The 25,357-nt window shown below is 38.8% G+C and overlaps 2 protein-coding genes across 4 annotated transcripts in view; both read right to left on the bottom strand.

The window, feature by feature from the left end:
- The window catches only part of POSTN (periostin), a 529,487-nt gene that overhangs the window by 102,124 nt on the left and 402,006 nt on the right, over positions 1-25,357 (bottom strand). The gene's annotated exons all lie outside the window — the stretch shown is intronic.
- The window catches only part of TRPC4 (transient receptor potential cation channel subfamily C member 4), a 241,049-nt gene that overhangs the window by 5,075 nt on the left and 210,617 nt on the right, over positions 1-25,357 (bottom strand). For 2 of the 3 annotated variants that reach the window (XM_060194907.1, XM_060194906.1), the window contains exons 7-8: positions 20,987-21,182; positions 15,327-15,536 (exon numbers count right to left, since the gene is read on the bottom strand). In XM_060194907.1, coding sequence (XP_060050890.1) covers positions 15,327-15,536; positions 20,987-21,182 — 406 coding nt within the window. The remainder of the gene's footprint in view (positions 1-15,326; positions 15,537-20,986; positions 21,183-25,357) is intronic. The other variant, XM_060194908.1, reaches the window with a different exon arrangement.

Here is a 25,357-nt window from a genome sequence, read left to right as displayed (position 1 = left end):
ATGGTGCACTGGGTTAAGTGCACACAGTACAAAGCAGGGTCCCCAGCAAGGATCTCCATTCAGGCACCCCCCTGCTCCCCATCTAGAGGAGGGGTTGCTTCAGAAGATGTGAAGCAGGTCTTCAGGTGTCTTTCTCCCTCTCTCCTCTCTCAATTTCTCTCTGTCCTATCCAGCAACGACAATGGAAAAAAAGAAAAAAAGATGGCCATTTGGAGCAGTGAATGCATAATGTAGTCACTGAGCCCCAGTGATAACCCTGGAGGAAAAAGAAAAAGAAAAAAAAAAACGTTTATCCCTGATGTGATTCCAGGTTCCAAATTCAATTCTTAGTATCATCACCATAACCAAAGCTAAGCAGTATTCTGTATTCTGGTACACACACACACACACACACACACACACACACACACACTCATGGGAGGGAGGAAGTACAAAAGGATCAGGGAGACATCATAATGTTTAATGAAATAGACGTTCATGCCTGAGTCACCTGAGGTCACAGGTTCAATCCATGGAGCCAAAAGCCAGAGTTGCCCAATAGTCTGATTTAAAAAAAAAAAAATGGGAAAAAACTTTCATGTCTGAGGTACCAAATGTGCCAGGTTAATCCCCACCTCCACCAAAAGCCAGAACTGAGCAGTGTTCTGGTAAAAAATGAATAAACTTTTTTTTTTTAACTTTTCAGTCTAATAGTAAAATGGAATTTTCACTCAGCATGTGAATGGAATTGTGTTTCATGATTAATAGTGACCTTTAGGAACAGATGAAAAAAAAATGTTGAAGTTCCTAGAAGTTACTAATTATTTTGCTTACCATACATCTTTACATGAGTTTTGAGAAACAAATGCCAACTATGATAGGAATATTAATTAAGAGACTGGGAAGTTTGAAATAAGACAAATTTGAGCTTGTAGAAAAATTAAATGAGCATTTTATGACTGAGCCACCAGATGGAGGTGTGACATTACTCAGTTAAAATCTAAGCAAATATTAGTTCCAGAAAGATATAAGCCCTCCAGGCCACCTCAAATACTAAAGCAGGCTGTACCCCACTTCTTGAATTTGTTCACTGTAAATACTTACAGGAAATCTGCTTTCTGTAAATTCAAGCGGATAAAAACTTTGAATTTAATATTGAATTTCTACTACTTGGGGGACTCTATAGCATTTCACTTCCTGTTTTAGTCTTGAAAATAGCACCAACTGTTTTCCCTTCAGTAGAGCTATATTCACATATGTCTTAAAATTTAAATGTATATTTAAAAAAGAACTAAGTTTACACTTTAAAACATAATTCCAGGTTTATTTTTCTAATTTTTTAATTATTTATTTTCCCTTTTTGTTGCCCCCCTTTTGTTGTTCTTATAGTTATTATTATTATTGATGTCATCATTGTTAGATAGGACAGAGAGAAACGGAGAGAGGAGGGGAAGACAGAGATGGGGAGAGAAAGACAGATACCTGCAGACCTGATTCACTGCCTGTGAAGCGACTTCCCTGCAGGTGGGGAGCTGGGAGCTTGAACTAGGATCCTTACTCTAGTCCTTGTGCTTTGCGCCATGTGCGCTTAACCCATTGTGCTACAGCCTGACTCCCTTTAATTTTTTTTTTTTTTAATAAAAAATAGTCTGTAGAAAGAAAGAACACAAATTGTTGAATCTCCACATCAGGTATTGTTCATTACTGGTAGCCCAGGATCAAGACTAAGTTAATGTATTTTGTTAATTTTTGTCAACCAGTTATTATGCACATATACACAGTAATACTATAAAAAATATTTTAACCTTGTGTGAGATCAGGCAGCTGAACTCCATTATCCTTGGATAATAGAAAGAAATGATGTTAGGTACCTTCTGAATATGGAAAACAAAAAAAATGAATGCAATGAACCCACTAAATAATGATCACTAAATTATATAGCTCTTACATGTTTCATGTCTACTTAATCTCTTTTTGGTTAACCGAGAATTGATTCTTGATGATTATTATTATGCCTACTGATTTCCATGTTCATGCATTCTGGGAAGAGGTATGGCATGGTGTTCAGAATATGGCTTTCATTGATTGCATGAAATTGATTAAGCTGGAATAAGACATTAATTTTTTATTCCCCCCTTTATTTATTTAAAAAGGTGAAGATGAACACACTCAATGATTCTGGAGAGTAAATAAGACAAGAAAGTTAAGACATCTATCATTTAGTAATGCCCTTTCCCATTTTCACTTCATTTTTCCTTTCTGGTTCATAATATGATTTATGACAGCATGTAAAAAATACTCTAGAAACACATAACATGCTTAGTTTGATACATCTCTTTGAGGAAGTAAATAAAGGTGCTTAGAGGTAATTGTCTCCCTTTGTGAAATTTCTATGGTATCTAATGCTTGAGGGAAGCATCTTCCTCAGATAAAGAGTTTGATGCCGTTTAGCCTAAGGATTAGAGGCTTGGGAGTGATAAATTCAAATTTAAGTGATAGGGTAAGGGTATGATTCTAGCAGATATGATAATTGTAACACAAACTCTGTAGGCCACCATGATTTTTTTCCCACTCAGCTGGGTCCTCACAGATTATCACATGTACACTTTTACTGCTGCCAGGTCTGTCTGTACTTGGGCTGCATGCATAGCAAAATGTATACACCACCTAGTCAGTTATTTTCTTTGTCCTTTTAAAAAAGATTTATTTTTATCATTTAGTTATATGAGAGGTTTATGAGAGAGAGAGAGAGAGAGAGAGAGAAAGAGAGAGATGAGCCAGAGAATTACACTAGTACATGCAGAACCAGAGATGGATAAGCTGGGAGTCTTGGTTATGCAAGTCCTGTGGTCAACCAGTTGAACTATTTTCTCTAGCTGCTGCTTTTTTTTTTTCCAGTTGCACTTTTTAAATTTTATTTTATATTTATTCACTTTTGGTTAGAAACAGAAGCTGAGGGAGTCGGGTGGTAGCGCAGCGGGTTAAGCACACGTGGTGCAAAGCACAAGGACCAGCATAAGGATCCCAGTTCGAGCCCCTGGCTCCCCACCTGCAGGGGAGTCACTTCACAGGCAGTGAAGCAGATCTGTAGGTGTCTATCTTTCTCTCCCCCTCTGTCTTTCCCTTCTCTCCCCATTTCTCTCTGTCCTATCCAACAACAACATCAATCATAACTATAATAATAAAACAACAAGGGCAACAAAAGGGAATAAATAATAAATAAAAGAAACAGAAACTGAGAGGGAAAGGGAAGATAGGGTGAAAGACAGTGAGTACAACACTGCTTCACTACTTGTGAAACCTCCCTCAGGGGCTCCCACCACCACAGGCAGGGATATGAATCCCAGTCTTTGTATACACATGTATCCTCTCCCAGTATGCCACTACCCATCTGCTATTATGCTTAAAAGATTAGAGTTCATCACAGAAAACAGAAGGAAAGATGCAGAGTTTCTCATGGCCCCCTGCACCCCTCCCCCCAACCCCCAACTAGACAATCGTAGAACTCTGCCAGGCAGAGATGTCTAGGTATTCTCGAAGATAGGAAATAAGATGAGCAAATATTCTGGGACTAAAGAGGGACTTTGGGAACTGTTACCAGTACGAATGCAATGTGCTCTGATAATGGGAAAGTATTGTTTTGGTCATGTGGGACAGTTTGCTACCTTTTTTTTTTTTTTTTTCCTCCAGAGGCTCAGTGCCTGCACTATGAATCCACTGCTCCCAGAGGCCATGTTTCTCATTTTGTTGCCCTTGTTGTGGTTATTATTATTGTTGTAATTACTGTTGTTTGCTAAGACAGAGAGAAACTGAGAGAGGAGGGGAAGACAGAGGGGGAGAGAAAGACACCTGCAGACCTGCAGTACTGCCTGTGAAGTGACACCACCCCCCCAACAGGTAGGGAGCTGGGGGCTTGAACCGGGATCCTTACTCTAGTTCTTGCACTTCGTGCCTTGTGTGCTTAACCTGCAGCGCTACCACCCGGCTTGGAAAGCTTGATTCTTTATGTAGAATCTGAGTTGATATTGTAAATTCAGCAGTTAATGAACACCTGAGACTTTCATCTAGTTGACTGATGTAGTCTGGGATTGTCATCTGGGAATGACAGTAGGTAGGAAGCTTCATCAGTAGATGAAGATGGCAGTTGAGATGTCATAGAACGAAACTGAAGGCAAACTGAGTATGAGCTAAGTGATAGTAATGCCAACGGGAAGAAAGAAGGGGGTAAGGAACATTGAGGGGATTCTGAAGTCAGGGGCTTGGACACAGGGATGGGCATGTGAAGAAGAATTCTAGACTGGGTGCTGAGATGTTGCTATTGAAAAACCATGATTCAATTTTGGAAACATTAACTTCAAACATTTAAGTGGAAACACCACAGTCTTTGAAATCATTTTATGTATGTATTTATTTTACCAGAACACTTCTCAGCTGTAGCTTATGGTAGTGCTGGGGATTGAATCTGGTACTTCCAAATTTCATGAATGAAAGTCTGTTTCAAGAACCACAGCTCTTGGAACTATTGAAGATATCACATATCTTCCAGGTCCCAGTCTCTTAGATCATAGAGGAAGGTTAGAACTAAAGAAAAAGGTTCAAGCAGTACCTGTATAAATATAATCATGTATACAATCACAAATCACATTTGGGGGCACATACAAAAGGAAACTATCATGCAAAAAAAATAGAAAAGCAAAAAATGACCCTTTTCTTTTCTTTCTTTCTTTCTTTTTTTTTTTTTTTTTTTTGCCTCCAGGATGATTGTGGGGGCTGGTGCCTGCACTATGAATCCACTGCTCCTGGAGGCTATTTTTTCTTTTTTGCCCTTGTTGTTTATTGTTGTTATTGCTAGTTAGGACAGAGAGAAATCAAGAGGGGAGGCGGTGATGGGAGTTGGGGGAGATAGACACCTGCAGACCTGCTTCACTGCTTGTGAAGTGACCTCCCCTGCAGGTGGGGAGCCGGGGGCTTGAACCGGGATCCTTATGATGGTCCTTGCACTTGTGCTTGTGCTATGTGCACTTAACCTGATGTGCTATCGCCTGGCCCCCAACCCTTTTCCTTTTAAATTAGGGTTCATAAGATTAAAATAAAGATAATGAAAATTTCTAACTTCCTAGGACATATTGAGGTAGGCAAAGTTAGCATAGCAGAAAAATCAGGAGATAAATCACATCATTGTCAAAAAATAAAAATTCACTACAAGCAGCCAAAAGATAATCTTGGGGTAGCCAATGTTTTAAATTCTACATCTATATTTTTCATTCCCTCTTTTCAATCTTTCATCCTGCCCTATCAGTAAAAACTGTGGCTTAGACACAACATTAAGCATTAATCAGTTGGCTTGGCAGCCTTTGATTTGAGTGCATATAAACCAGTTTTTGGGTAACTAGATTCAGAAAATGATTTTCTGGCTCCAAGTTTTGAATTTTTCTGCACTGTTTAAAAGATTGCTCCCTTATTCCTCTTGCTCTATACCATGGCTCCTAATGTGCTTTCTGGTACTGCTCACTATGGATCATAGGGGCTGCAGGGTCTGAACCTGGGATATCAGACCCTCCAACATGAAAGTCTGATTTACAGACCACATTGCTAGCACCTGGCCCTAAAAAAAAATTTTTTTTAATTGCCACCAGGGTTACTGCTGGGGCTTGGTGCCTGCATAATAAATTCAACACTCTCAGCACCATTTTTTCTTTTAATGCTTTCCCCCGGCTGGTGTGGAGAGTTCTAACCCAGGTCCTCGAACATAGCAATATGTGCACTTAACCAGCTGTGCCACCAACTGGCCCCATTCTTCATTGTTAATACTTAGTGAGTATTGGTTTCCTCTTTCTTTACAGCTTAACACAGCCCTTTGTTCCTTTAATTAATTTTTGTGTATATGGTTACTTATCTCAGGGTCTCACCTGCAGGAGTTCCAGCTTTGTGGACAATTGAAGTTGCTGATTTCTTATTTTTTAATTTTTTTAATGTTTTATTTATTTATTATTGTATAGAGACAGAGAGAAATTGAGAGGAGAAGATAGAGAGCGAGAGAGAAAGAGACACCTGCAGCTCTGTACCACTCATGAAGATTTCCCCCTGCAGGTGGGGACCAGGGGCTTGAACCTGGATCCTTGTGTACTGTAATGTACCCGCTTAACCAAGTGCACCACTTCCTGGCCCCAGAAATTGCTGATTTCTATGAATAAATCAACACCCTGTCCCATTGTTTCTCCCAGGGTTATACTTGACTATAATCCCCAACCCCACTCGCCACAAATCTCATAAAAATAGATACCCAGCTAAGAGCACTAGGCTCATGTCCCCATTCCTTGAATATGTTTATTTTAGTATTTTAAAATTAAAATTATTTTACTTGTCCCATATAAAAAATAGAGAAGTCAAAACACTATTCTGATATGTACAGTGCTAGGGATTAAAGCAAAAACTTAGGCATGGAAGACCAGTACTCTATCAACTGAGCTACTTCCCCAGTTGTATAAATCTATAGTCTTTTTTTTTTCTAAACACTATTTTTTTTAGTTTTTTTTTTAATATTTTTTATTTTATTTATTTATTCCCTTTTGTTGCCTTTGTTGTTTTATTGTTGTAGTTATTATTGTTGTTGTCGTCGTTGTTGGATAGGACAGAGAGAAATGGAGAGAGGAGGGGAAGACAGAGAGGGGGAGAGAAAGACAGACACCTGCAGACCTGCTTCACCACCTGTGAAACGACTCCCCTGCAGGTGGGGAGCCGGGGCTCGAACCGGGATCCTTATGCTGGTCCTTGTGCTTTGCGCCACCTGCGCTTAGCCTGCTGCACTACAGCCCGACTCCCTTTTTTAGTTTTTAAAAAATATTTATTTATTTATTTTCCCTTTTGTTGCCCTTGTTGTTTTATTGTAGTTATTGATGTCATTGTTGGATAGGACAGAGAGAAATGGAGAGAGGAGGGGAAGACAGCGAGGGGGAGACAAAGATAGACACCCGCAGACCTACTTCACCACCTGTGAAGCGACTGCCCTGCAGGTGGGGAACCGGGATCCTTAAGCTGGTCCTTGCGCTTTGCGCCACGTGTGCTTAACCCGCTGCACTACCACCCGACTCCCTAAATATATTTTTATCTGTTGCATTTTTCTTTTCTCACAGCAAAAGCCAAATATTCTAGCTAGCTAAGCAGCAAGAGGACACAGACTATGCTTTACACTGACCTCATAACAACTGACATGCACAGTCTAAGATTATATTTATTAGGACCAAAGAGCTTGCTTGGTCTTAGGACATTGCTGTAAGTAAGGATGTCAAGTCAAGAACCACAGTTAAATGGATAAAGAAAGACCACAATATTCTTAAAGGAGTAGTCAATTTAGACTCCTAGCCTAGAAAGTATATTCTACTTCTTTTTTTTTAAATTCCCTATCAAATTAATACAAATAACCAAGAGTCATTCAAAAAACAAACAAAAATTCAATATGTATTCTATACCTTGACCTCTTTCTTAAAGCACATCTTGATTTAAAGATCAGCATCCTTACTGGACTATATCCACAGTTCTCTCATAAGAACTAACCATACAATGTGTGAGTTGTATTAGCTTCCTAGAGCTGTCATACAAAGCACCACAGACTTACCTCTGCAGAGCCTTACTCCACTAGGGAATTGGATGGACCTGCCAATGCCTATGTCTAGCAGAGAAGCAATTTACAGAAGCAAGACCTTCCATGTTTTGCACCCCATAAAGAATTTTGGTCCAGAGGCTGGGCAGAGGTGCACCTGATTAAAGCACAAAGTCCCAAGCACAAGGATCCAGTTTCCAACCCCGGCTTCCCACTTGCAGGAGGGACACTTGACAAGCAGCAAAGCAGATCTGCAGGCATCTATCTTTCTCTCTCCCTCTTTATCCATCCTGCCTCTTAATTTCTCTCTGTCCTATCCAATAAAATGGAAAAATTGGTCGCCAGGAGCAATGGATTCGAAGTGCTGGCAACTGAGACCCAGCGCTAACTCTGGAGGAAAAAAAAAAAAAGAATTTTGGTCCATACTCCCAGATAGATAAAGAATAGGGAAACTTCCAGTGGAAGGGATGGGATACAGCACTCTGGTGGTGGGAACTGTATGGAATTATACCTACATATCTTACAACCTTGTTAATTATTATTATATCACTAATAGAAATTTAAAAAATGGAATAATTGTCACCTACTTCGGGAGGCAAAAATACTCAAATCATAATGCTGGTAGAGATCTGTTCCTCCTGATACTCATGATATCATTATTTCTTTCCTCTTGCGAGCTCCTGGTATTGGCCTTCTGTCCTTGGTGTTGGGGGGCTTGCAGCTGCATAATTCTAGTGTCAACCTCTAGCTTCACATGGTGTTTTCCCTATATCACCTTTTCTTAAAAAAAAAATGCTTCCAGGGTTATTGCAGAGGCTTGGTGCTTGTATAATGATTCTACTATTCCTGGCAGCGATCCCCCAACCCCCTTCTTTCCTTCCTGACTTCCTTCCTTGATAGAGAGAAATTGAGAATAAAGGAGAAATAGACACAGAGCAAAAGAAAGGCACCGGCAACACTGTTCACTGCTCATAAAGCTGCTTCCCTGCAGGGAAGAACCAAGGGCTTGAACCCAGGTACTTGCACATGGTAACATATTTACTCTACCAGGTGCACCACCACCAGCCCCTCTGTCTCCTCTTCTTATATGGGATTTATACCACTATAGTCTCATTTTAGTTGCATCTGTAATGACCTTATTTCCAAACAAGGTCACAATTTTGAGGTAGCAGGGATTAGGACTCCAATATTGACATAAATATAAGGCAACAAAGTAACATAGTAAAGAATATTTCCCTTGAAAATATCAAGGTGGGTAAGGGATACTAAATATTTATCAGCCATTAACACGTTAAGCTTTAATTGAAAATTTAATCTACAGTTAAGCTGGCAGAATTATAGCAAGGTAGCCCTAGGAATAAAGAGTTTCTTAATGAATTCATTTTTACAATGTTACTGGAAAAAAATGAGTTGCACTTCAGAAGCCTTTTTTTTTTTTTAAATGCATCTTATTTTTAAGATGAAAAAAAATGCACCAGATGGTCAATGAAGGACTTTCCCGCCTTACTATGGTGTCTAGGAATATTTTGGAGGGAGCTATATGCTTCGCTTTGGCAATTTTCTTTGTCAAGTACATCAGAAGCACTGTGTGCAGAATGTGCGTTGGCAGGGTGGCTTTCAAGGCAGGTGCCCAGGGCAGACCTTTTCAAATTAGCATAAATCTTAAATCTGTGGTTTACTCCTAATCTGTTAGGACAAGACAATGGCAAGTATTTGAATCACAGAACTAAGATATAGGGAAAAAAACCAAATAGTGAGAAGCCTCTGTTGAGATGAGGTAACACTGCATTTCAACAGAAGTGTCAGGTTGCCTTAGAGCAGAAAGGGTTTGCAGCTACAAAAGAAATGGCTCTAGAGAATCAGCTGTGACTTTTTCTCACTCCTAAACTCTGGTTCTCTCCAGGTCCATTGGGTAGAATGTCAGGCTTACCTATCTGAGCTGGCCCCCTGCAGTCAATTGGCAGTGCCTTTTTCTTTTTTCTCATCTCCACTCTGATTTGGGTCTATCACTCAGTTTAAGCTCATGAATTATACCTTCTTTATGAATTATTTATTCTTCTTTAAGAATTATGAATTCTTTGCCTTTCTCAGTGAAACCCTTAAAAGATGCAGCACACTGTGTAATTCTCCTGAAAGGCAAGCAACCATTGCAAGGTGAGACCCCTCCCCATCTGTAAACTTAGAGTTGGGCTGATTTACTAGTGGACAGGTGAATATACAGAACATTGTCTATAGGGAGTCGGGCAGTGGCACAGCGGGTTAAGTGGACATGGTGCAAAGTGCAAGGACCAGTTTGAGTCCCTGGCTCCCCACCTGCAAGGGGGTCACTTTACAAGTGGTGAAGCAGGTCTGCAGGTGTCTGTCTTTCTCTCCCCCTCTCTGTCTTCCCCTCTTCTCTCCATTTCTCTCTGTTCTATCCAACAACAACGATATCAGTAACAACAACAATAGTAACCACAACAATGTTAAACAACAAGGGCAACAAAAGGAAAAATAAAAAAATATTAAAAAATTTAAAAAAGGGAAATAAGAACATTGTCTATAAACACAATTAAAAAAAAAACAACCAAAAAATCAAGGTAAAATTGGTTTACAACACTGCAGGAATATAGGTTCAGAATATAGGTTCACCGCACGAAGCCCACCACCAAACAACCAATACTCCTCCCTCCATTGCTCCCACTCTTTTTCCTCTGGTAACCTCACCACTACTGTCAGAACTCAAGGGTTTGTTTTGGCTTTAAACATTTTCTAGGCATATAAAATAAATAGTACACAAATGCTTGAATATTGCCTTCTCAATTCAGGATGTATAGGTGTGTGTATGTGGGAAATTCTCCCTACCCTTTGAGGTTCTTCTTTTACTGGTTAAGTAAATGGATTAACTTTAGACAAGTTGGCCAGCGAAAAAGACCAAATTTAATTTTATATATGGAGAACTCATAAGTCTGTAAATTCTAAAGGAAATAGAGCACATTAAGGGTCTGTATCTCAAATCAAGAGATGAGAAAGGGGTGGAGATATCAAGGAAAGGGGTGGTATTTTGTGGTATTGGTGGTGGGGTCACACATGATGAAGAGGGGTGATTTCATGCTTACTCTACAAATAGAGGTGGGTTTCTCTGATTGAGAAGCTCACCCTTCCTTCCTTCCTTTTTTTTTTTTTTCATTTACATTTATTGTCTTTATTTCCTGGACAGAAACAGCCAGAAATCGAGAGGGAAGGGTGTGATAGAGAGAGAGAGGCACAGAGAGACACCTGCAACACTGCTTTAGCACTTGCAAAGCTTTTCCTCTGCAGGTGGAGACTGGGGCTTGAACCCAGGTCCTTGCACACTGTAACATGTCCACTCACCAGGTGCACCACTACCTGGCCCTGAGAGAGGATTCCTACAGATAATCCTACTTCTCTCTTGTATTACAAGAGGTATCCCAACCAAGAACATAGAAATGGGGGCAAGGGTGGGGTGGGGTGGGGTGGGGAGGAAGGATTATGTGATTATGTTTCTTCTCCATGAACTCTTGAAATATCAAGATTTTCAAGCAATTCATTCTTCTACATCCCCACTTGGGATACAGATTTTTATCAAAAGGCCCAAAGAGAAAATCTTATAGTGGTCAAAGAAGGATTGAAAGACAATACTCATGGATCAGTACTAGCATACCTGTAAGATTTGTAGTTAGGCCTATTAAAAGCCATGAAGATTAAGGAATAGTATATTTTAATAAATTATGACTAAAATGAATTATGAAAAGTATGTACTACATTTTTTTTTGTTAGTGATACTAGGTGGTGCTAACCCATTCAGTTTCTAATTCTCTTGCCATGACTTAACTAAGCATAATTCTGTGGCATTTGATCTGGTGTGAATATTTCATCTGTATCCTGAACTGAGAAATACTGTATTGTCCTAATAGGGTGGCAGGGGTTGGGCAGTAGCTCAGTGGGTTAAGCGCACATGGCGCAAAGCACCAAGGACTGGCTTAGGGATCCCGGTTTAAGCCCCAGCTTCCCACCTGCAGGGGTGGGGGTCGCTTCATGAATGTGAAGCAGGTCTGCAGGTGTCTGTCTTTCTCTTCCTCTCCTCTCTCCATTTCTCTGTCCTATCCAACAACAATGACATCAATAACAACAATAATAGTAACCATGACAACGATAAAACAACAAGGGCAACAAAAGGGAATATATAGCCTCCAGGAGCAGTGGATTCATGTTGCTGGCACCGAACCCAAGCAAATCATGGAGGCAAAAAATAAAAATAAAAATAAAAATAAATAAAAGCAGATCTAGATAGCAATGATTTCTCTACTGGAGTTCTAATTAAAGCTATAAGCTAAAGAAAAAAACAAACATGTTTATATGGAAATTTTTTATCATTCTAGTAGGTACTATAGTTTGAGAACCACTGTTTATATTCTGTGAAGGGTGATAAAATAGGGATAAGCAAAACACTGGATAATGTAACTTCTTATTTAAGAGATTTCATTCTTCTTATTTCATTGTTGTATTCCCAATAGGCTGCCATGTTTGGAGGGATTACTGTAATTTCCCAGATATAGACAGTCAGGTAGTTTCTCAATAATGAATTCACTTTCTATCATGAAGGCTCTGACCAACAAAGCATTTTTGTTTTATTTATTTATTTATTTATTCATTTCTATTTCATTTATGATTCTTCCCACAAATCATTCCAAATCGCAGGGGCCCCTCTTCTCTCACTGAAATTTTCAGGTTTCCATCCTATTCCTTAATTAACTTAATACAGATACATTTATTTTGTTCCCTATATTTTAGGATCTACCTCTTTACAGGTATTCTATAAATATGCAATTACAATATGTCATTTTCTCTTATTAGTCTTTCTGATATTAACATGATTACTTGGTGAGCCTGAAAGGAACCTCAAGGAGTAGGGAAATTTCCTCCCTAACCTTAGGACAGAGAAAGCAAATATTTAGAGTAAAACAGTATCTTTTGGGGACTGGGTAGTAGTGCAGCGGGTTAAGTGCTTATGGCACAAAGCGCAAGGGCCAGTGTAAGGATCCTGGTTGGAGTCTCAGCTCTCCACCTGCAGGGGGTCGCTTCACAAGCTGTGAAGCAGGTCTACAGGTGTCTATCTTTCTCTCCCTCTCTGTCTTCCCTTCCTCTCTCGATTTCTATCTGTCCTAACCAACAACTACAACAGCTAAGACAACAGTAACAATAACTACAACAAGTACAATAAGGGCAACAAAATGAGAAAAATAGCCTCCAGGAGCAGTGGATTCATAGTGCAGGCACTGGAAAAAACAAAAACAAAAAACAGTATCTTCCTTTCTCTTTGCTACAAGAGTTTTGGCTGGGGTTCCATGACTATGTTCTTGCCATGCTCTTAAATTCCCCCCCCTATAAATAGAGTGTGTGATAGAGAAGGAGACACATGACAGCACCACTTCACTGTTTGTAAAGCTTCCCTGTGTAGGTGCTCAAAATGTCTAGAAATTACTTTGGAGACTGCAGAATAAATCATCATGCTCTAACTTTGATTTTTAAAATCAGATGTGTGCCCAAACTCTAGTTTTTCAATTTTATACAGTAACAATATATAGGAAAGAATACAACTTCCTCTTCTAGTCAGTTCTTTCTTTGCTATATTCTCTTGCCATTCAAGTCTCTTTAGACTTTGAAATGTTAAGGAAATGACAGGAAAGCCAATGCTATTTTCAGTGGAGAAAGTGCCACTGTCTGCTGATAACAATAGCTGGTATGTGTTGAGCTTGGCCAGTGAGATCATTTAGAGCATACCTAGCAGTCACAAACTGTCAGATTCAATTAAAGGTAACTTAAAGTATTATAAATATTATAAAACAACCAGTATCACTTGGTGTTTTGATATAAAGGCATTTTGGAGTATTTCCAAAATAATTTCTCTGAAAAGGTAAAAAAAAAAAAGCTAATGTACGTTAGGGTATAAATTTCCAATGTATTCCTCTAATAACTTCGAAAGTTAGGAAATGAAGCAAGAATGAAATGAAGACTGGCTTGCCACATGTCAGTGCTTTGACTAGCCCAGAGGCCTAAGTCAATGTGTTTTCTGCTGGAATTGCACGAGTTTGCTTTCCAACATGAAAGACCTTCCTAAGGAAGTAATAGCCTTCCAGTATATGAGCATGGGTTGAACAGGCTTCTTATTTCTTTATTTTTACTGCCACAGAGGTTATTGCTTGGGGCTTATGCCTGCAAGACAAATTCACAGCTCCTGGTGGCCATTTCCCCTCCTTTATTTTTTGTTCTTTATTTGATAGGACAAATTGACATTACGTAGGGAGGGGGAAATACAAAGGAAGAGAGACAGAGTGCTATCTGCAATACTTGCTTCACCACTCATGAAACCTCCCCCCCCCCCCCCCCCGCAGGTGGGGGCAGGGGCCCAAGCCCCAGTCCTTGTGCATGGAAACTTGTGTGCTTACCCAGCACTACCACCCAACCCACCAGTTATTATTTAAAAACACGTTTTGGGGGGGCCAGGTGGTGGTGCACCTGGTTGAGCGCACATGTTACAGTGAGCAAGCGCAAGGACCCAGGTTCAAGCCCCTGGTTCCCGCCTGCAGGGGGAAAGCTTCACAAATGGTGAAGTAGTGATGCAAGTGTCTCTCTGTCTCTCCCTCTCTATCACCCACTTCCCCTTCAATTTCTGACGGGCTCTATCCAACAAATAAAGATAAAAAACCAAAAAAACATGATTTTTTTTTAATTAAAAAATTATTTATTTTCTCTTTTGTTGCCCTTTTTTTTTTATTGTTGTAGTTATTATTGATGCCGTCCTTGTTAGATAGGACAGAGAGAAATGGAGAGAGGAGGGGAAGACAGAGCGGGAGAAAAAGATAGACACCTGCAGACCTGCTTCACCGCTTGTGAAGTGACTCCCCTGCAGGTGGAGGCTGGGGACTCTAACCGGGATCCTTACGCCAGTCCTTGCACGTCGCGCCACTTATGCTTAGCCTGCTGTGCTACTGCCTGACTCCCTAAAAATACAATTTTTGACATCTAATATGACTGGAGTAGAAGTAGTACTGGTCCGTTAAACATAATCTGAAATCACTGTGCTTGAATACAATACGAAAGTCCAAGTTATATTTGTTCAGTCATTCAGTTGATAATTTTTAGTATAATATTTTTATTTAATAGGATAGACAGAAATTGAAAGTAGGAGGAGATAGAAAAGGGGAGAGGAAGAGTGACCCCTGCAGGCGGAGACCAGGGGCTTTAGCTTGTTCTTTGTGTACTATAACATACACTCAACTAGGTCCCTTCAATTGAGTTTTTTTTTTTTATCTTGCATAATCTATATGTGTGTGAGGGTCACAGAGAAGTGTTAAACACTAAGAATACGAGATGATTCAGACAGTTTCACTTACAATCCAGACAATAGTGAGTGAGAAATGCCACAAATCACCTCAACTACAAGTCTGTGCAGTCAAAGCCAAGTTACAGAATGTGCTAGTTGCCCAAGCCTTGATTGAAGAGAACTGTGTAAAGAAGTATGGCTCCAATTAAAATAGCAGCCACTGCTGTCATTGTGAGAAATGAATCTGTGCACAAGTCTGTTACTCAGTATCTCAGACTTAGTAGATGTGTCACAACATTTCACAAATGTTTATGGCATACAATCAGTAAGAACAAAAAAGGTGAAGGAATCAACATACTCAATAAGGGGAGACAAATACACCTAAGTGCACAATTAAAAAAAAAAAAGAGTAATACTAACGTGCTTTGTTCTTACCCCTATTGTTCCAAAACTTTCTGGTTTTCTCCTCATCTTTTTCTTGCACAGGTGTGTCCAGAGCCACTTGATCAGGTACCAGAGAGACTTGGGGCTTGGGATGACATTGAAGGGAGTAGGCAGAGTACCTCCTTCTTCAAAATAACTCATCCAAAGCTTAGTTCGAGCAAATTTCCATTCTATATCTGCGTGGTCCTGAACAGGAGAATATTGACAACTGCTGACAGGTTTCTTAATTAATAAAAGAAGATGAACTTAATACAGAATATGTAACCTGACTTTGACTGGCTTTTGAAACATTGCTGAAATTGCCTATAAAACACCATCGATTCTGAGACAGTCATCTAAATATTTCAGTGGATGGCTTCCTCCCATGAGGAGTCATTCTCTTGTCAGTTTTTCACTCAATCCTCTTCTGCAAAACCGACATCTAAAATAATCTCATGTTAAAGAGACTGTGGTGATTAGTAATGACTTGAATATGAAGATTCATTTCCTGCACTGCAGGCTTACACTGGTGCTGCTTCATCTGATGCTGGCCACAAACAGCATTCTTTCTTACCCAAGGCCTTGAAACCCTGCGTAGGTGGAATGCCACCTTCACAGATGCTCAGGCTTAGCCTTCTGGTGTTTCCAGGAAACATCTTAGTCAATAAGCTTCCATGTAAATGATTCTTGTCCACTGTCAGGCAATAGGCATAAACTCAGAAAGGAGTTCCTTTAATAAATGTAGACTAGGATTTCTGACACATTGCTGAACCTTGCTATCACCTTGGCCATAGCACCAGAAAGTAGTATAATTAGATAATCTTCACAAGACTGAGTTGTTTTTGTTATTGTTTTGTTATTGTTTTGTTACTGTTTTTTATTAACCTAATAGAAATGTAGGATTCTTTGTGGGAATTAAATAGAGGACAACAAGCCTCCTTTCAAATTAGACATGAATGTGATTTCAGCAGAAATGTGGGATGTTGGAGGTGTTAGAAACAAAGCATAAAATGCATTTTAAGAATTCAGAGGGGAGTCGGGCGGTAGCACAGCGGTTAAGCGCATGTGGTACAAAACACAAGGATCAGTGTAAAGATCCCGGTTCGAGCCCCTGGCTCCCCACCTGCAGGGGAGTCGCTTCACAGGCAGTGAAACAGGTCTGCAGGTGTCAAAAAAAAAATTCAAAGGATTTCAATATACCTTGCTAACATTTTTAAAAAAAGAACATGGCTTTAAATAGGAGAATAATCTTAGACTATGTTTCATTCTAATATTCCTAAATTACTATGTGCTAATGAATTAATACATTATATACACACATGATTCTATGTTAAACACTATGAGTTTTATTCTTGATACAGAACAGATTGTGTCTTCAACAGGAATCACTGTATCTAGAAAATGGATGACCTTCACTGTGTCTTAGCAAAGGTTGAATTGGATGGATTGATCCGTAGGTGGTAATAGAAACTGTTTTCTTCCTGGTTTCTTTCCTTTCTGTCTCTTCTATTTGTCCCTTATTTCTTCTCATTCTAAATAAGCCCATAGACTACAAATTACTGAACAAAAGCTTGTATTGTTCCCTGCTGCTCTGGACAACAGGACACAAACTGGCACAAGGTAGTATAACCACAGTGACTTAAAGCATCAACTCCTGTGTAGCTTCTGTTCCTCCTGATTCTGTGATTCTCAGAAGATCACAAATTAGAAATCATTCTAACATTACTATGTTCTCTTACTCTTATCACGAAGTAGACTCTTGTTCATGACTAGGGAATCTGAGAGAGTCTCTCATAAAATGCTTCCTGATTACAAAATCCAAAGGTAGTAGCAGCACACAGTGGATAAAGTGTTTAGACTCTAAAGGTCCCAAGCTTGATCCCTGGTGTTGTATGTGGTAGAGTAATGCTTCCTGTCTGATAAATAAATGGAACAATAATGTATATACATACATATAACTACTATTATTATTATAAATAGAGGCAGAGAGTGAAAGGGAGTACATCAGGGACTGAGTGTTGGAGACCTGGTAGATGGCATACATTACAGTCTGCAAACTTCCTGAGCAAAGAAATAGTTTTGTGAGTCAGTAGGTCGGTCAGCCGGTCGGTCTATCTATTTATCTCTATCTCTCTCTTCCCCTTCATGTCCTCATTACCTCTCATTTTCTTTCTGTCTCTATTCAAGATAAAAAAACAAATAAATACAAGAGACTACAGCACTGAAACTTTCTTTTTTATTGTTGTTGTAGTTATTATTGTTGTTATTGATGTCATCATTGTTGGAGAGAACACAGAGAAATCAAGAGAGGAAGAGAAGACAGAGAGGGGACAGAAAGACATCTGCAGACCTGCTTCACCACCTGTGAAGTGACCCCCCTGCAGGTGGGGAGCTGGGGGCTCAAACCAGGATTCTTTGCTTAACCTGCTGCGCTACTGCCCGGTCCCTAGCGCTGAAACTTTCTTCAGTGCAGTGAGAGCAGGGCTCAAGCCTGGGTTGAACAACTGGCAAAGTAGTGCACTGTTCAAGAGAGCTATTTTGCCAGCCTAAATGTATTATAAAGCTAAAAAAAAATGAAGAGGAAGAAGAAAGAAGGAGGAGGTGGAGGAAGGAGAAGGGGAAGGGGAAGGGGGAGGGAAAGAGAAGGAGGAGGAGGAGGAGGAGGAGGAGGAGGAGGAGGAGGAGAAGGAGAAGGAGAAGGAGAAGGAGAAGGAGAAGGAGAAGGAGAAGGAGAAGGAGAAGAAGGAGAAGCAGAAGGAGAAGTCCCCACCAGCAGGTTGCTTCACAAGTGGTGAAGCAGGTCTGCAGGTGTCTCTCTTTCTCTCTCCCTCTGTCTTCCCTTTTTCTCTCAATTTCTCTCTGTTCTATCCAACAACAATGACATCAATAACATCAGCAACAATAATAACCACAACAATGATAAAACAACAACGGCAAAAAAAGAGGTAAAAAAAAAGCCTCCAGGAGCAGTGGATTCGTGGTGCAGGCACTGAGCCTCAGCAATAGCCCTGGAGGCAAAAAAAAAATGTAGAAGAAATTTAAGGTGAACATTTCTTGACTGGTGCTAATACCATTTTCTTTCCTAGGCAGCTGTCTGATTCCTAACAACCTCAGTTGCTCCTACCCTAGCCTCCACAGTCATGGTCCTTCCTATTCTGAAGTTTCTTTTCTAATATGGAACTTAGTTATTATTAGCTTTTATGTCTACTGCATTTTATTTAAAGGAGCAAGGACTCCAGTATTCTATGCCTCTAAATTCTAGCATATTTCTACCATATGCCAGATATAGAGTATTGATCCACTCAAGGAACAAATTGAGTGAACAAATAAGGGAGCTAGGGAGAAGCAGGCCTTGGATATGATCTGCATGTTTATTTTTTGTATTTTAACTATAATCGTTTCCTCTCTTTTCATGTTTTACCCTAACACTTTGAGTTAGGGAGTAGCAACATTAAATAGCAAAAAGTCCTCCAAGTAAATTCTACCATTATGACACAGATGGAACAAAAAAAAGAGACTTGGCAAGTCCATGATCCAAGAAGACATTGAGTGTATTGATGCTAGAAGGTCTCAAGTCTGCTTACCTCTCAAGCAGTTTTATAGATTGAGCTAAATAAAAAAATGGAAGTTTGGAGATAATTCTCCTGTCTCTTAGAAGTAACCTGAGAAAATGTCTTCCACAAATAAGCAAAAGAAAACATCACCTTATTCTTGAATAATATTCTCTATTTAAGATTGTAACAATATTTTATAGGACTCAAATTATTGATCTGTGCATGCATATTTATTTGTTTCCATATATATCTTATCTGTATACAGCTTATAATTAGAAGTTTTCCAGTTTTTAATGAAGGGTGGTCTGGAAAATACAGTCTATATTTCAAAAATGTGTTGACTAGAGAAATACTGAACTTCTGCAGCAAATATACAGGGACCAATAAATGTATTCAGATAGTAAAGGTGCTTTTAAAATGGAACTCTCAAGTTCATATATTCACATGAAAATCCAAGGACCTAGGTATATTGGGTGGGAATATTTCAGGCTATGATTTAACAGAAAAAAAGTTCTTATCGGTAGGGTGGTGGCACATCCAATAAAGGATATGTGTTACCATGTGCAAGATCGTGAGTTCAAGTCCTCATCGGCAGTAAGGGAGCTTCATGAGTGGTGTTACAGTGATTTAGGTGTGTCTCTTTCTGTTTTTCTCTCCCTTTATATCTCTCGCACTGCTACCAAAGCAAGCAAGCATAAATGAGAGAAAGAAATGACTACTGTGGGAGCAGTGGAGTCATTATATAGACACAGAGTCCTAGCAATAACCAACCCTGGTGACAATAAATAAGTAAACAATAAAAAAACATTATGTTTTATGCATTTCTTCTCTATTTCTAGTGTCTTGTCTCCATAAAGACCACTTAAGTAAAATTCAGAATGCTGTTTCTCAAAATAACAATAAAATCACAAGGATATAGTAACACATTCAAAGATACAATATAATTGTAGTTATTCATGGAAAAAAATGGGCATCCTGTAATTCTACTTCTAAGGTGCTACTTGTGTAATTTAACTCTGAAGAACTTTAAAAATATGTTTCATTCTGTTATGAGATTGTTTTGTCACTATCAGTACTGACCTCAGACATCTATCAGTAATATGGAAGTCCAAGGAGACAATGGGCTTTCACTTTTCTGTTTACTGCTTTACTTCTAGTTACTAGACTAGTACCTGGCAAAGAGGAACTATTTCACAAGAACTTGTTGAATTAATGAATAAATTAAGCTAAGTAGTATATATTATAGACTTTCAAAAGAAAAAAAACCAACATACAATATGGTACTGCATATTCCATTGCAGGACTAATGCCTACATTTTCCACCTAGGTTTTAAGAAACTGAAAACCTTATGATTCTCCCCACAATTTCCCCTGTGGGCTAACTTTTGTATCTTGCTAAGCTGACATGAATGAATTTGCTTCTACCAAGATATTAGGTTAAATGGATAGTGACAATATAAAGTGTAAAGGGAACTGCAAAGCAATGGATTTCATGTTCATAATTCACATTTCACCTCCTACTTTCCATAGGTAAAGACTGCCTGACAAGATGGGTTTATTTTATTATCACTTGTAATATGACACAATGAAATTAACATATAGTCAAACATGGTGTGATACTGTTTAGAAAATCCAGATTAACAACTTAAATTGTGACTCTGATCTGTGTCATCATTTGTGAATAGCAGGCTTTATTTTAAGTGGCAGCAGAATAGAATGTATGTATGTATGTATGTATGTATGTATGTATGTATGTATGTATGTATTGCCTCCAGGGTTATTGCTGATGATGGGTGCGTATACTATGAATCTGCTGCTCCTGTGACCATTTTTTCATTTCTTTGGATAGGACAGAGAGAAATTGAGAAGGGAGGGGGAGATAGAGGAGGATAGAGAAGGACAGACACCTGCAGACCTGCTTCACCACTTGTGAGGTGACCCCCTTGCAGGTGGGGAGCCAGGAGTTCAAACTTGTATCCTTGCGCAGATCCTTGCACTTCGAGTCATGTGTACTTAACCCTGTGTGCCACTGCCCGGTCCTCTAGAATGGAATTTTAACTAGTAACAATAAAAGATGAATTGAAATAAAGCTATTCAACTTACAGCGATGAGTTGGTAAGAATTATTCATCATAGCTATTAACATGTTGAGTAGGACAACCAGAGAGATGACATTGTATGTTCCAAACATGGTGGCACCAACAAATTCTGTGAATTCATGCTGTGCTTTGACATTTGTCACATATAAATTGATGAGCCCAAATATTGACCAAAACAGAGACTGGAGTGTCTCAAATAACCTGGAATAAAGATAAAAGAATACTAATAGCTATATTAATGTAACAATTATACAATAAGATAGAAAAATAGAACTTGACCATTATGTATATTTGAATAAATTATAAATAGTAATGACAAAATAACACTGAGGTCAATTGAATAATTCTAATTAATAAAAATCACTATAAAAATTATTTCCAGTGTATTAAAACAAATGGTATATCTGATTTTCCCAAGAGCTTTGAAATCTCTATTTAATTTCCTAGGGAAGAGTTTAAGGAGTTGTGAAACAATAGTAAATCAGACTTGCATGCATGAGACTTTAGAGGTTCCAGCTTCAATTCCTGGAACCACATATATCAGAACGAATGGTGCTCTGTTCTTCTCTCTCTCTCCCAACCTCCTATGAAAATAACTAAATAAACCCTTAAAATAATAAGTTGTTTTGACAAGGATGACAAGTCTGATCAATCCACAGTTTGATTTTGTATGGTCTCTTATTTAATGGTGTTATATGTTGTTAAACACTTCGGGGGGAGAGGAGGAGGGACATGTAGAGAATTGTAAAAGTCATAAATTTACAGTTCTATGTTCATAAATAATGTTTTTTTAATTTTTATATATTTTATTTACTTATTAATTTTTCCCTTTTGTTGCCCTGTTTTTTTTTTTATTGTTGCGGTGATTATTATTGTTGTTATTGATGTCATTGTTGTTGGATAGGACAGAGAGAAATGGAGAGAGGAGGGGAAGACAGAGAGGGAGAGAGAAAGAGAGAGACACCTGCAGACCTGCTTCACCGCTTATGAAGCAACCCCCCTGCAGGTGGGGAGCCGGGGGCGGGAACCGTTATCCTTATACTGGTCCTTGCACTTTGTGCCATGTGCACTTAACCCATTGGGCTACTACCCTACACCATAAATAATGTTTTATTGAAATGCACCCACATACTTTCATCTATGGCCATGGTGTGTAAGCCTGTGTGTGTGTGTGTGTGGGGGGGGTTATAATGGTAGAAGTGAGTGGCTGCAACAGTAAAGACACAACTGACACAGCCTAAGCCTCAGACACTGACTGGTTTGCAGGATGTGTATTAGTTAAGGAGCTGACAACCCAGATGTCATAGTCTAACAATACTAGGAGAGTTTAATTACATTCATTGACCCTAAGGAAAGACCACTAGACATTATTCTTTGCAAAAATTCTTAAGGAAAAAAGTAATCTTTACTCACATCTATGAGCTTTTTAATTTTTAATAACTTTAAGGATAATTTCTAAAATTAGTGTGAATGTGCTTTGAAGTCAGTATGAAATTATTTTTCCTTTTCAACTTAGTGTATTTGTATATTCTCACAGTGAATATACAAATATAACAGCTGTTTTTGCCTGACATCTCAAGCAGGTCAGATACAGTTACAAGTTACATAGTGATATGGTGACTATAAAAACAAAGTTGTCACATTAAACTATGTAAAGTTTCCCTTCTTAAATGTGTCAGCATGTAAACACAGTGACATAGATATGAATTTCTATTTTTGAATACTGCTGATGGTAGGAATATAAATTTATCCAACTCCTGTGGAGAGCAGTCTGGAGAACTCTCTGAAGGTTACTCTCCTGGGGATATATCCTAAGGACACAAACACACCCATCCAGAGAGATGTGTGTATACCTATGTTCATAGCAACACAATTTGTAGTAGCCAAAACCTGGAAGCTCCCTAGGTGTTCAACAACAGATGAGTGGCTGAGAAAGTTGTGGTATAGATACAAAATAGAATATTACTCATCTGTTAGGAATGATGAATTCACCTTCTTCACCTCCTCTTGGAGGAAGCTTGAAGGAATCATATTGAGATAAGCCAGAAAGAGAAAGATGAATATAGGGTGATCTCACTCTTGGGTAGAACTTAAGAAACAAGAAGAGAAAGGGAAACATAAAGTAAAACTTGGACTAGGCTGGGAAATGTCATGCATGTACAAACTATTGTATTTACTGTTGAATGTAAAACATTAATTCCCCAATAAAGAAATTAAAAAAAAAACTTGGACTGGGTAGGGTGTATTGCACCAAAGCAATGAACTCTAGGGAAGGAGGACAGGAAGAAAGATGGTGGGTCCTGGTACATGATGATGTACCTAAGTTGGAAGTGAAAATGTTTATTATTATTATTTAAAAATGAGCACAGCCCCAGAGGTTACATGCAAGACCTTACCATAATTTATGTCATTTAATGCTATTTAAAGTTAACTGTATCTTATATACTGACAAGACTGGTTGCTCCTAGTTTCCCTGGTCTAAGATAATAGGTGATTTAATATTTCAAAAAAAGTTATTATTAAAAATGCATTAGCAATTTGAGCCCAGTATTGAAATTCAGTCAGTTTACTAATTTGAAACCTTAAGTGCTTAGGTTGAAGGATTATAAACTCAGAACTGAATTTAGAATACAGAACTGAAGTCTATGCATTAAAAAGCTCAAGGCATTCAATCTATTTTTCCCCTTTCATGTTGATTAAATAGTGATTTATAGACTATAAATTAAAGTGTTTTGATGAGAAATTGTCTCCATGTGCTAACACCTGTTCTATAAGCCATTATCTTCCCTAATAAAACAATAAAGTAGAAGGGATGAAATGGAAGCAAAGACCATAGTATAATTCCACTGGGAGCTTTCCATGAAGAACAGATCAGAAAAGCATTCTTGAAAACGTAGACCTAATGTAGGTCTTGGAAATAGAATACATATGTATTTTACTTGGAAAGTGGCTCAGTGATCAGACACAGGACTTGTAAAATAGACTAAATTTGCCAAATAAGAGGGCAAGACAGGGGTTATTTTTGTGCTAGAAAAGAAGATGGTATACTGGAGGATTTACAATCCAATATAAAATGCTAATGAGGAAATATTAGTAGAGGATGATGAAAGATGAGCTTGACAAGTAATCAAGAGATAAATCACTGAAAGATCTAATATGTCAACGTAAGCAGTCTCATTGTATCCAGTAAGGAATGAAGACCCATGTAGATTCTTTAAATATGGTCAGTCAGAGGCCAGGAGATAGTTCACTTTACTAGGCACAAGGACTTGGGTTCAAGACCCTGACCACCACATGGGAGCACCTGCACAGAGGAAATTTCACAAGTGATGTAGTATTTCTTCTCCCTCTACCTCTCTCTTCAGCTCTCTCTCCAGCTTGCTTGCTTGCTCTCTCCCTCTCTCTCTCTACATCTAGCCTTTAAAAGGAGTGTCTTCTAAGAGTGGTGAGATTGTGCAGGCACAAAGTCACAGATAATACCCTGGTGATAAAAACTAAAAACTAAATTCAACACACAGTACTGTGTCAAGAACCCTTATGAGTGGCCAGGTGGTGGCGCACCTGGTTAAGCACACACATTACAATGCGCGAGGACATGGGCTCAAGCCCCCACTTGTCACCTGCAGGGGGAAAGCTTCACAAGTGATGAAGCAGGGCTGCAGGTATCTCTCTTTCTCTCTCCCCCTTCTCTCTCAATTTCTGGCTGTCTCTATCCAATAAATAAAGATAACAGTAATGATAATAATAATGATTCTATAACAGAATCATTCAGGCAAAAAGATGGGAGACATATTCTAGGAGATAGAGCCCAGGTACAGAAGAGACTTGGAGTAGAAATGCGCTGTGTACAAGGGAAAACAGGACCAAGATAAAAAAAGACAGAAGCAGACCTAGTGAGTAGAATGACACATTCTACTTCTGTCTAGGTATTAGTAATAGTAGGTATGAATTAACCCTTCTCAGGTACATCTCACATGCCTCCTCTCTAATTCCTTCACTCTTGAGTGCGAATAATATTATAATTAATTCCTTGATTCTGTCTCCAGTAACTGCAAAGAACTCTTAATCTGTCTCCTTTCATCCAAGCTCTTTAAAAAAGAGCTTTAAACTCTTTGAAAAGAGCTTGAACTCTTTAAAAAAGACTAACTAAGATATTGTGTTTTCTTGCTGCTAATTCATCCAGTTAAAATCTGGCTTCTGTTACTACCACCCCATTAAGATTATTCTACAAAATATCCAAAACACTATCACACCTCTATTAGTGTATATTTATAGCTTTAGATCTTATTTAATGTCTCATTTAACCTTGTTGAATCCTTTAGTTTTTGGCAATGTATCCTTTCACTTCAATGTTATGTATTTTTACTGGATCTCCA

The sequence above is a fragment of the Erinaceus europaeus genome, chromosome 7 (assembly GCF_950295315.1).
Source record: "Erinaceus europaeus chromosome 7, mEriEur2.1, whole genome shotgun sequence".
Lineage (NCBI taxonomy): Eukaryota > Metazoa > Chordata > Mammalia > Eulipotyphla > Erinaceidae > Erinaceus > Erinaceus europaeus.
This window is presented reverse-complemented; position numbering and strand designations above follow the sequence as displayed.